Consider the following 12,139-nt stretch of genomic DNA (forward strand, 5'->3'; position numbering starts at 1 on the left):
ATCCATGGAGAGGAAGCATAAAAAGCTTCTCTCAAAGCAGAGTCAAACAAAGCCCCCACAGTCAAACCCTAAGTTTGGTGTCAAACCCCCATATCCAAACTCTAAGTTTGGTGTTGGGAGGTCTCAACAGAACTCTGCACATCTGTGAGGCTCCATGAGAGCCCACTGTCAAGCTATTGACATTAAAGAAGCGCTTGTTGGGAGGCAACCCAATGTTTAATTATCTAATTTTATTTTTGTTTTATTAGGTTCGTGATCATGTGGAGTCACAAAATAAATATAAAAATTGAAAACGGAATCAAAAACAGCAGAAGAAAAATCACACCCTAGAGGAAGACCTTACTGGCGTTTAAACGCCAGTAAGAAGCATGTTTTGGGCGTTCAACACCAGAACAGAGCATGGTTCTGGCGCTGAACGCCAGAAATGGGCAGCATCTGGGCGTTTGAACGCCAGAAATGCACCCTGGAGGAGAGCTGGCGCTGAACGCCCAGAACAAGCATGGTTCTGGCATTCAACGCCAGAAAGAGGCTACAAATGGGCGTTCAACGCCCAGAACAAGCACCAACTTGGCGCTGAACGCCCAGAGTTATGTGCAAGGGCATTTTACATGCTTAATTTGGTGCAAGGTTGTAAATCCTTGAACACCTCAGGATCTGTGGACCCCACAGGATCACCTCAAGATCTATTTACCCCACAGGATCCCCACCTACCTCCACTCACTTCTTCTCACCCCTCTTTTACACAATCCCATAAACACTCTCCCCCAAAACCCTTCACCAATCACCTCAATCTCTCTTCCCCATCACCTCTTCACCATTCACATCCACCCACTCTTCCCCATAAACCTACCTCATAAACTCCACCTACCTTCAAAATTCAAAATCAATTTTCCACCCAAAACCCACCCTTATGGCCGAAACTTACCCCCCTCCCTTCCCTATATAAAGCCTTCCATTCTTCCTCATTTTCTCACAACATCTATAGACCGGGCCATCATGATTCATAGCATCATGATTGGAGAAGAGGTGGAAGTTCATGAGATTATACCTCAAGAACTCTACAAGGTGGTTGACAAGTCCTCCACTATGGCAAGGTTAGCCTTTCCTCACCTCATTTGCCACCTATTCAATTCGGCTGGGATTGACATAGAGGGAGATATCCTCATTAAAGAGGACAAGCCCATTACTAAGAAAAAGATGGAGCAAGCAAGAGAGCCCATTCATGGAGCTCAAGAGGCGCATGAAGCTCATCACCATGAGATCCCGGAGATGCCTCAAATGCATTTTCCTCCACAAAACTATTGGGAGCAAATCAACACCTCCATAGGAGTACTAAGTTCCAACATGGGACAATTAAGGGTGGAACATCAAGAGCACTCCATCATCCTTCATGAAATTAGAGAAGATCAAAAAGCAACGAGGGAGGAGAAACAAAGACAAGGAAGAAACATAGAAGAGCTCAAGGACATCATTGGTTCCTCAAGAAGGAAACGCCACCATCACTAAGGTGGATTCATTCCTTATTCTTATTTCTTCTGTTTTTCGTTTTCTATGTTATGTGCTTATCTATGTTTGTGTCTCCATTACATGATCATTAGTAGTTAGTAACTTTGTCTTAAATTTATGAATGTCCTATGAATCCATCACCTCTCTTAAATGAAAAATGTTTTAATTCAAAAGAACAAGAAGTACATGAGTTTCGAATTTATCCTTGAACTTAGTTTAATTATATTGATGTGGTGACAAGGCTTCTTGTTTTCTGAATGTATGCTTGAACAGTGCATATGTCTTTTGAAGTTGTTGTTTAAGAATGTTAAATATGTTGGCTCTTGAAAGAATGATGACAAGGAGACATGTTATTTGATAATCTGAAAAATCATAAAAATGATTCTTGAAGCAAGAAAAAGCAGCAAAGAACAAAGCTTGCAAAAAATAAAAAAAAAATAAAAATATAGGCGAAAAAAAAAATAATATAAAGAAAAAGAAAAAGCAAGCAGAAAAAGCCAATAACCCTTAAAACCAAAAGGCAAGGGCAATTAAAAAGGATCCCAAGGCTTTGAGCATCAGTGGATAGGAGGGCCTAAAAGGAATAAAATCCTGGTCTAAGCAAATGGCGCGCTCTAAACTGCGTTGGAAAGTAAACATCCAGGGCTTTCCAGCAATATATAATAGTCTATACTTTTCCCGAGTTTAGACGACGCAAACTGGCGTTCAACGCCAGTTCCATGTTGTATTCTGGAGTAAAACGCCAGAAACAGGTTGCAAAGTGGAGTTAAACGCCAGAAAAAGGTTACAAACTGCCGTTCAACTCCAAAAGAAGCCTCTACATGTGTAAAGCTCAATGCTCAGCCCAAGCACACACCAAGTGGGACCCGGAAGTGGATTTATGCATCAATTACTTACTTCTGTAAACCCTAGTAGCTAATTTATTATAAATAGGACATTTTACTATTATATTTGATATCCTGGATTGTATTTTGATCATGTGATCTCGTTTTGGGGGTTGGCCATTCGGCCATGCCTGGACCTATCACTTATGTATTTTCAACGGTAGAGTTTCTGCACTCCATAGATTAAGGTGTGGAGCTCTGCTGTTCCTCAAAGATTAATGCAAAGTACTACTGTTTTCTATTCAATTCATCTTATTTCGCTTCTAAGATATTCATTCGCACTTCAACCTGAATGTGATGAACGTGACAATCATCATCATTCCCTATGAACGCATGCCTGACAACTACTTCCGTTCTACATTATATTGAATGAGTATCTCTTAGAACTCTTAATCGGAATCTTCGTGGTGTAAGCTAGAATGATGGCGGCATTCAAGAGAATCAGGAAAGTCTAAACCTTGTCTGTGGTATTCCGAGTAGGATTCAATGATTGAATGACTGTGACGAGCTTCAAACTCGCGAGTTCTGGGCGTAGTGACAGACGCAAAAGGAGGGTGAATCCTATTCCAGCATGATCGGGAACCTCAGATGATTAGCCGTGCCGTGACAGGGCATCTTGGACCATTTTCACAAGAGTAGGGGATGTAGCCACTGACAACGGTGATGCCCTTGCATAAAGCCAGCCATGGAAAGGAGTAAGACTGATTGGATGAAGACAGCAGGAAAGCGGAGGTTCAGAGGAACGAATGCATCTCCGTACGCTTATCTGAAATTCTCACCAATGATTTACATAAGTATTTCTATCCTTCTTTTATTACTTATTTTCGAAAACCCCATTACTATTTTATATCTGCCTGACTGAGATTTACAAGGTGACCATAGCATGCTTCATACCAACAATCTCCGTGGGATTCGACCCTTACTCACGTAAGGTATTACTTAGACGACCCAGTGCACTTGCTGGTTAGTTATGCGAAGTTGTGAAGATCAATTTCGAACAACAATTCACAACATGAGTAACAATTTCGCATACCAGATACCTTGTGGATCTTAGTCATACGGATAGAAAATATGATTTTTGTGGAAAAAAGCATAAAACAGAATAAATAAATAAAACGTTACTAGATAGGTGTGAAATCAGTAATGATAGAACGGTTGAGGCTTCGGAGATGCTTCTTCCTTCTGGATCAAATTTTCTCACTATTTACTCCAACTTCTGATTGATTCATTCCATGGCAGGTTGTATGTGATTAACGCTGGGTCAGCGGTCATTAATCTCCTCTACTTCAGATTAAACGTCGGGTCAGCGATCATCCAATCTGAATGAGGTGAAGCTCTAGCAGTCCATTCCCTTGGTGATCCTATTCAAAATTCCATAGACAAGGTCAGATCCTCTGGATCAGAGAACACTACTCCTTTGATTCTAGCCTATACCACAAAGGCGCTAATCGCCCCGTACCTCGGCTGAACCAATGTCTCGAGAAGTCCCCAACGAAGTTGTGGATTAGCCATCTAAGAGATGTATAATCAAGCTTGTGGTTCAATACTATCTCGTCAAGGACTCGCAAGAACCCATGTGAATAGGGATGACGGTCAAGTTACACTCCCAATTCATTAGGATGAAGAACGAAGATACATCTTAGAATAGAATCAAGCATAGATTGAAATAGAATAGTGATATTATTAATCCATAAGAATCAGCAGTGCTCCTAACCTTAACCTAGGAGGTTAGGGACTCATACTGTACAGAAAAGTAATGTATTCGAAAATATGGCATAATGGTCAAAAATTTTGAACCAGGGTGATCATTGTTCTATATATACTAATCTGATAACTAAGAATTACAGAAATAAGATAACTAGTGCTATACTGAGAAAATCCAATTTCTAGGCCTACTTGGTGAATCTTTAGGCTGAGCTTGAGTGAAGCCATGACTTGGTACCCCCTCTAGGGCATTGGATGCCAGCTTGGGACTCTTGAATGGGTATTGGGTGCCAGCTGCCTCCTTCTGGGCATTGGACGCCAAGAATAGGGTTGATGGCTGGCGTTGAACTCCAGTTTTGGGCCTTCATTTCCAAGGCAAAGTATGAGCTATTATATATTTCTGGAAAGCCCTGGATGTTAGCTTTTCAAAGCCATTGAGAACGCACCATTTAGTGTTTTGTAGATCCAGAAATTCTCATTCAAGTGCATAGAGGTCAGAATCTGACAGCATCTGCAGTCCTTTCTCTATCTCTGAATCAGACTTTGCTAAAACTCCTCAAATTCAGCTAAAAAATACCTGAAATCATCGTAAAACATAATAACTCAAAGTAGAATAAAAAAATATGAATTTTGCACTAAAACCTATGAAAATATAATAAAACTTAAACAAAACATAATAAAAACTATATGAAAATGATGCCAAAAAGTGTATAAAATATCTGCTCATCAAAACACCAAACTTAAATTGTTGCTTCTCCCCAAGCAACCAAAAACAAAGTAGGATTAAAAAGAAGAGAATGATATAATAAATCTCAAAGTTCTCAATGAAACTCGGTTTTAATTAGATGAGCGGGACTAGTAGCTTTTTGCTTCTGAATAGTTTTGGCATCTCACTTTCCATTGAAGCCTAGAACAATTGGCATCTTTAGGAACTTAGAATTCCAATGATATTATTGACTCTCCTAGTTCAGTTGTTTTTTATTCATGAACACATCTTCTTTTGAGTCTTGGCTGTGACCCTAAGCGCTTTGTTTTCCAGTATTACCACCGGATACATAAACGCCACCGACACTTAACTGGGTGAACCCTTTAGGATTGTGATTCAGCTTTGCTAGAATCCCAAGCCAGTGGTGTCCAGAGTTCTTAAGCACACTCTTATGCTTTGGGTCATGACTTTAACTGCTCAGTCTCAAGCTTTTCACTTGACACCTTCACACCACAAGCATATAGTTAGGGAAGCAGCCCATTTAAACCATTTAGTCCAAGATTTTGTTCTTTTAGGTACTCCTAACCATTGATGCTCAAAGCCTTGGATCCTTGCTCTTGCCTTTTGGTTTAAAGAGCTATTGGCTTTTTCTTCTTTTTATTTCTTTTTCTGATTGCTCTTTTTTTTTTGCTATTTTTTCTTTTTTTTTTCTTTTCTTTTGCTGCTTTTTCTTGCTTCAAGAATCAATTTTAGAATTTTTTAGATTACCAATAATACTTAACTTTTATCATCATTCTTTCAAGAGCCAACATTCTTAACTCCAACATCAAATATGCACTGTTCATTCATGCATTCAGAAAATAAAAGCAATGCCACCACATCAAATAATTGAACTATTCTTAATATATAACTCGAAATTCATGCATCTTACTTTTCTTTTTCAAATAAAATTTTTCTTTTAACCAAGGTAAGAAATGCATGGAATATTTCATAGCTTTAAGACATAAAATAAAGATGATCATGCACTAGAAACAGACAATAAAACAAAATAAATGGAAAACAGAAAAAATAACATAGGCAACAGGGGATTAAGGGAATGAGTCCACCTTAGTGACGGCGGCTGCAGCTTCCTCTTTAGAATCCAATTAAGCGCTTGATGTCTTCTATGTCACGTCCCTGTCTCTGTTGTTCTTCCCTCATGGCTCTTTGATCTTCTCTTATTTCATAGAGGATGGTAGAATGCTCTTGATGTCCCATCCTTAGTTGATCTATGTTGGAGCTTAATTCTCCTAGAGAAGTGTGCAATTGGACCCAGTAGCCTTGGGAAGGAGAGCACATCCCTTGAGGCATATCAGGGATTTCTTGTTGAGGAGCTCCACACGCTCTTGTTGAGGTGCATGTGTAAGCTCTTGATGACTTGCATCATCTACCTCTTTCTCTTGACTAAAAGGACCATAGAATTAGTAAAAGGAAACATGGAACCATGCTTGAAATCCCTTCTCACACTTGAGTAGATCTAGGTTTTGGAATTGGATATGGTGACATAAAATCCACCCACTATTTGGATCTATAAGGACGTGTGGTATAATCAGGGACCAAGCTTATATCTCTTCATGAGCAATTAGACCAAGTAATTGGCTGATTATCAAGATTTGAGAGATTGAATCACCAAGGAATTGGGGTTCAATCAATCATGATTACTAAGAGGTCAATGAGTTGCATGATTGAAGATGAGATGATCTAAATTTGATCCACAGAGAGCAATATCTTCTAATCCCAATGAATTTCCCCTATTCTTATCTTCCCTATTCTTTATAACTTTCTTTAATTTCTGCTATCAACCCGTTCCGCATTTACAATTTAGTCATTTATGTTTCAGTAATTTACTTTCATGCTCTTTATAATTCTGCCCTTTATTACTTTCCTTTATCTTTAAGTCATTTACAATGCTATCATTTAGAATTCTGCACCCAACACTTCTTATTGATTAGCTTGACTAAATCACTCATTAACTAAAGTTGCTCTCAATCAATCAATCCCTGTGGGATTCGACCTCACTCTACTTTGAGTTATTACTTGACGACAATTTGGTATACTTGCCAAGAACGGATTCATTATATTCATTATAGTGAACTTAAATATCCAGTCATCAAGTTTATAGCGCCATTGCTGGGATTGATTTTGAATTGATAATGGTTAAGTTGATGGGTATTTAGATTAAGCATTTTTATTTACTTTGTTACTTACTTTAATTTTAGTTCTTATTTTCTTTCTTTCTTTTAGCACTTGAATTTCCAGTTGTTCATTGTATATATATCCGTTGTAATAAGAAACACATTAACTTTTTGATGCTTTGCATCAACAAAATTTGACTTACCCACCCTTCTTCCAAAGGGGGTGATAATCCTTGTTTTAGATTTTGTTTTGTGTTGTGTATGATAGGGAGGAGAGGAGCTGCAACCTCCTACGATTCTGAACCTGAAAGGACATTTCTAAGATTGAAAAGAGAGGCAGTGGAAAAAGGCAAAAAGGTAGTTAGCGAAGAAGAAGAAAAAGAGAATCCAACTCAAAATATGGAAGGTGAAGCACACAATCATCAAGATGAAGCAGTGGGCAACCATGCTACCCCACAAGAAAGGAGAGTGTTAGGCTTTTACATCAATCCCAATCCTGGTTATTGTGGGAGTAGCATCTTGAAACCCACCATACATGCCAATAATTTTGAGCTCAAATCACAGCTAATCACTCTTGTTCAGAATAACTGTTCATTCGGAAGAAATACTCAAGAAGATTCAAATCAACATCTAACCATATTCTTGAGAATTTGTGACATAGTGAAGGCTAATGGTGTTCACCCTGACACCTATAAACTGCTTTTGTTCCCTTTCTCTCTCAGGGATAAAGCATCTAAGTGGTTGGAATCCTTTCCAAAGAAGAGTTTGACAACTTGGGATGATGTTATGAACAAGTTCTTGGCAAAATTTTACCCTCCCCAAAGAGTTAACAAGTTGAGAGCTAAGGTACAAATGTTTAGACAACAAGATGGGGAGACTCTCTATGAAACTTGGGAGAGGTACAAAGAGTTGACAAGAAAATGCCCACCAGATATGTTCAATAAATGGGTCCAGCTACACATTTTCTATGAAGGATTGTCCCAAGAGTCAAAGAAGGCCCTAGACCCCTCTTTAGGAGGTTCTCTCAATAACAAGAAGACAATTGAAGAGGCCATGGACATCATAGAAACTGTGGCAAATAATGAGTATTTCTATGCCTCCGATAAGAACTTGAGAAAGGGAGTAATGGAGCTAAACCACAAAGATGCTCTGCTGGCTCAAAACAAGGTGATCACAGCTCAACTAGCAGCTCTAACCAAGCAAATGGAGAAGAATCAAGTCTCAGCAATTAACACTCAAGCCCCTGTGCAAGAAGGAGATAGCCCAGAAGTTGAATGTGAATGGGAGCAAGCCAAACTATGTGAACAACTCATTAAGACAACCATACACTACAATAAATAAGGGTTTTCGCAACGGTTAAAAATCATTGCTGTAGATTGAAAAACCGTTCCTAAAACTTTAGGCAACGCTTTGGTAACGGTTTTTGACCTCTGGTATATGCAGCCGTTGCCAATGCTCAAAGGCAACGGTTTTTTACCTAAGGCAACGGTAACAAAATAACCGTTGCCAAAGTTACTAGCATAGACAATGGTTTTGAAAGAAAATTTTATACAACGGTTTTGAACCGTTACTCGATAAGCAACGGTTTTAAACCGTTTTCTTTCATGACATAACGGGTTAAATCCATAACTGGATAGGCAACGGTTTTAAACTGTTATAGTTTTATTATTCACAAAGTCAACGGTTTTAAAGCATTGCCAATAGTATCATTTTTTGGCAACGGTTTTAATACTATTCTCATTTTTTAGTTGTCTTTGACAACGGTTTTAACACCATTGCCTTTTGTGACTTTTGACAACGGTTTTTTGTAATATATAATTCTTTATTTACAATAGTTTTCTCATGAATAAAAATAATTCTAACTTTTTTTTAATTTAGTGTCAATAAATAATCTAAACTATTTAAATCAAATTACTAAAGAAAACTAATTGAACATTTACCAACAAATTTGACTTATAAAAATTGTTATAAGATCCACAATCACAATATATCATCATTGCAAAATAACATAATACTAGTCTAGGTGATAACTACTTACACTTATATCATCATCATTTTTCAAAATACAAAAATACTATAGCCTAAGGGTGACAATTTCTTCATTTTTCTTCAACAAAGTTGGTGTGGTAACCCAGCTTGAGTGGACTCTCTTGGCTTTAATGGTAACTGCTCCACATAAAAAATTAGAAAGAATCTTAAATCTGATCTTTATTTGTATAAACATTTTTGGCAAATTAGAATACCTGAATAATAAGCATTAAAAAGACAAACACAAAGTTATGTACCAACCTTGTCTGGCGAATTTAAAGACAGTATATACTTCATGCTATAAAAGTTATAACTTGAACCCAATGAGCAAAGGCTAAGTTAGAAAAAACTCAAGTATATTAGTATCTTCCTTAATTATGAATTAAGAAAAAGAAAGAATGAAAAGGATGGGAGCAGAGACCATGTTCTTTGCTTGAGAAGCTAGAGTGCTTTGGTTGAAAGAACCTACCTACATGAAAGAATAAATCTCTTGGTTAAAATAAAAATGCATAAACTAAGAAGTTCCACACTAGGTGAGTTAATAACCCAAAAGAAATTGAGGTTAGTTCACGTGATCCATCAATAATAACTAATAATAATACAATCTCACTAAACTAATTAGTATAGCATAATAAGCTAAGAGAAAAGACGTAGTATTATATAGTTTCATTCGTTCAAGTATTTGTTAATAAGTATATAGCTATGCTCCTCAAAATTGACTTAAACCAGCAGTTTTGGAGTAACTTGCAAATATAAGCATCAATGGCAACTAAAAAATCACAAAAAAATGTAAGATTTGAAGATAATTTGATACCACAAACATATTTGTCAAATGTCAATACACAAACAATGCTCAAATATATCATGAAGACAAAATCATCCTTGTTGGTGGCCGACTAACAGGTTCTCCTCTGGCAGCCTTCACCAGTAGAGGATCTGAAGACAAAATCACCACAAAAATCATGAATTTCTCTTGCTTAAATGAGTATAAAATGAAAGAGTAATCAAGAGAAAGAAATGCTTATAACAGTCTCCCAAATTTGAACAATATTACTCATTTCTGTAAAACATACAAATGAATGTTAATTGTTAACAGAACTTTTTTCCCTCTTTTTCCATGCCTTCAATCAATCAAATTCAACAATCTCCATTAATTGATTCATCTCAATGACTCAAAAATACCTGAATTACCCTCTCCTAGAGCCCTATAACAATTTGCACCACTATCTAAAGCAACAAATTTGTTAAAACTGAATGCTATTAGGAACCAGCAATGTCACCTTTATTATCACACAGATAAAGTAGCTACATTACCACTTCAAAAAATAAATGAACTGAAAGAAAAATAAAAAAGAAAAAGAAGCTAAATTGAACAAAATGAAGAGCATAATGAGAAGAAAGAAAAAACTGTAGTACTGGAAGAAGAGGCAGAGCAAGTGACGGAAAAGTGCAGTTTTGGGTTGAAAGGGAGTGAAAGTGTAGCGTTTAAAGCATTAGAATGTGGAAACAAAGAAGAAGATTTCCATGAAACAAAGAAGAAGATTTCCATCCAACAAAACCAGTGAAAGTGTTAATGAAAGTAGAAGCCAGTATAGCGTTTAAGGCATTAGAATGTTTGTTTGCTCAACTAATAAATGACGTTTTTCTCTATTTTATTCTTTTCCTTTTATTTTTATTTCTTTCTTTTTTTCCTACCCAGGTTCCTTCAATATTGTGCCACACAAATCACCTTGTCCTACTTGTAAAAGAAAAGAACAAATTGAGGTTGCAACTTTTACCTGAAAGGAGCTTTTGAAGAGTAGCACAAGCTTCCTTCCACGCTGGCCTTCCAAGAATACAAACTTATTTAGATTAGGCGGTTTCAATTACAACACAACATGGAAACCAATTATTGTCCTATGCAAAAATTTAGCCATATATTCGACCATTAAAAAAAATTCTCATCATCAGATTGCACAAGCAGCGGTAGATTCAAAGGGAAAAAAATGCACAAATTATTGTCCTATGTAATGAATATGAGAGTAAAAGAACTAAACCACAATGTCAAGCTACTTATAATAATGAATAACTGACCTTTCCCAATGATCAGACCAAGCTGCTTCAGGGTAAGTGTATAAAAAGGTTCCAGTTTGGTGAAATTGAGTATGAGGGCAATTGGAATTAAAATAAAGAATATTAACAAGTCCAAGAAATCCAAGCAACCCCTTACTAACACAACACTGTCTTTCTCAAAACAAACACTAAATAATAAGTTAAGGGACTAAATCAAAAGTCATATTTGAGCCATGTTCCATTTCTTTGAAAGAAGCTTATTCATGTAGAAGCTTAACTATAACAGTAGGGTTCTACTTTGTTAACAAATTAATAGAAGCTTAACAATACAATAGGACTTTTCATTATACAAATATTGAGTGTAGATGATAAATAAAATAATTTGGATCAAGAATGTTAGAGTATTGCAATGGTTAGGTTCCTTCTACACTTCGAATTTGTAAAATTCTTCAAATCAAAATAGAAACCAAATCAATTAAACTCACAAAATAAGAGACATTTGAGTTACCTAAACAGAGGTTGAGCCACAATGAGGAGGCAGAGAACCAGTGACAGGAGATTCAGAAGCAGAGAACTAGTGACAGGGGATTCAGAAGTAGCGATATCTAGAGGGACGATGGCGTGACAGCAGAAGCAGCAAAGCAGAAGTAGAAGCTTCGATGGCGGCAGCTCGCAGAGACAGGGACGCTCCTCTACTACAGCGACGACAGTGCTGGCGCAGACTCCACAAATGGCGACCATGATGTTCCCTCCCCCCTCGTGTTCGGACTCTCTCTCTCCTTTTGAACTCTGCGCGCCTCTCTCTCTCTTCCCATCGTGACCCGCAGCTCGGTGGCAACATGGCAGCGGTGATGGACTGAACGGTGGTGAAACGACGGAGGCTCCCTCTTTTCCTCTCTATTATCTCTGTGTATGTATGTGGTGTGTGTTACGTGAGGGGATGAGGGAAGTGCTGAGGGCAGTGTGTGAAATAGAAGTAGTCTTAGATAAAAATTAGAGTTAGGTTATGGTTTGATTTGGGTATTTTTGAATTAAGAGTGCCTAATTTTAATAAAATTAAGATATAATTAATTTTTTTATTCATA

General features: G+C 37.3%; 1 protein-coding gene across 12 annotated transcripts; it reads right to left on the reverse strand.

Annotated features, from left to right (window-relative positions):
- On the reverse strand, positions 8,886 to 11,809 carry LOC107614369. 12 transcript variants are annotated; one of them, XM_021109490.1, is made up of 5 exons: positions 11,563 to 11,809; positions 10,781 to 10,827; positions 9,424 to 9,467; positions 9,264 to 9,311; positions 8,886 to 9,157 (listed from the first exon to the last, which is right to left on the reverse strand). In XM_021109490.1, the coding sequence occupies exons 1-5, from the start codon at positions 11,793 to 11,795 to the stop codon at positions 9,131 to 9,133; spliced, it is 399 nt and encodes a 132-aa protein (XP_020965149.1). In that variant the 5' UTR covers positions 11,796 to 11,809; the 3' UTR covers positions 8,886 to 9,130. The 12 variants fall into 12 exon arrangements, 11 of the variants coding, with proteins under 11 accessions (XP_020965149.1, XP_020965158.1, XP_020965153.1 ...); XM_021109499.1 differs by having other exon boundaries at positions 9,424 to 9,471; XM_021109494.1 differs by having other exon boundaries at positions 9,264 to 9,336; positions 9,424 to 9,471.

Source organism: Arachis ipaensis, chromosome B08 (assembly GCF_000816755.2).
Source record: "Arachis ipaensis cultivar K30076 chromosome B08, Araip1.1, whole genome shotgun sequence".
In the NCBI taxonomy this organism is placed as follows: Eukaryota; Viridiplantae; Streptophyta; class Magnoliopsida; order Fabales; family Fabaceae; genus Arachis; species Arachis ipaensis.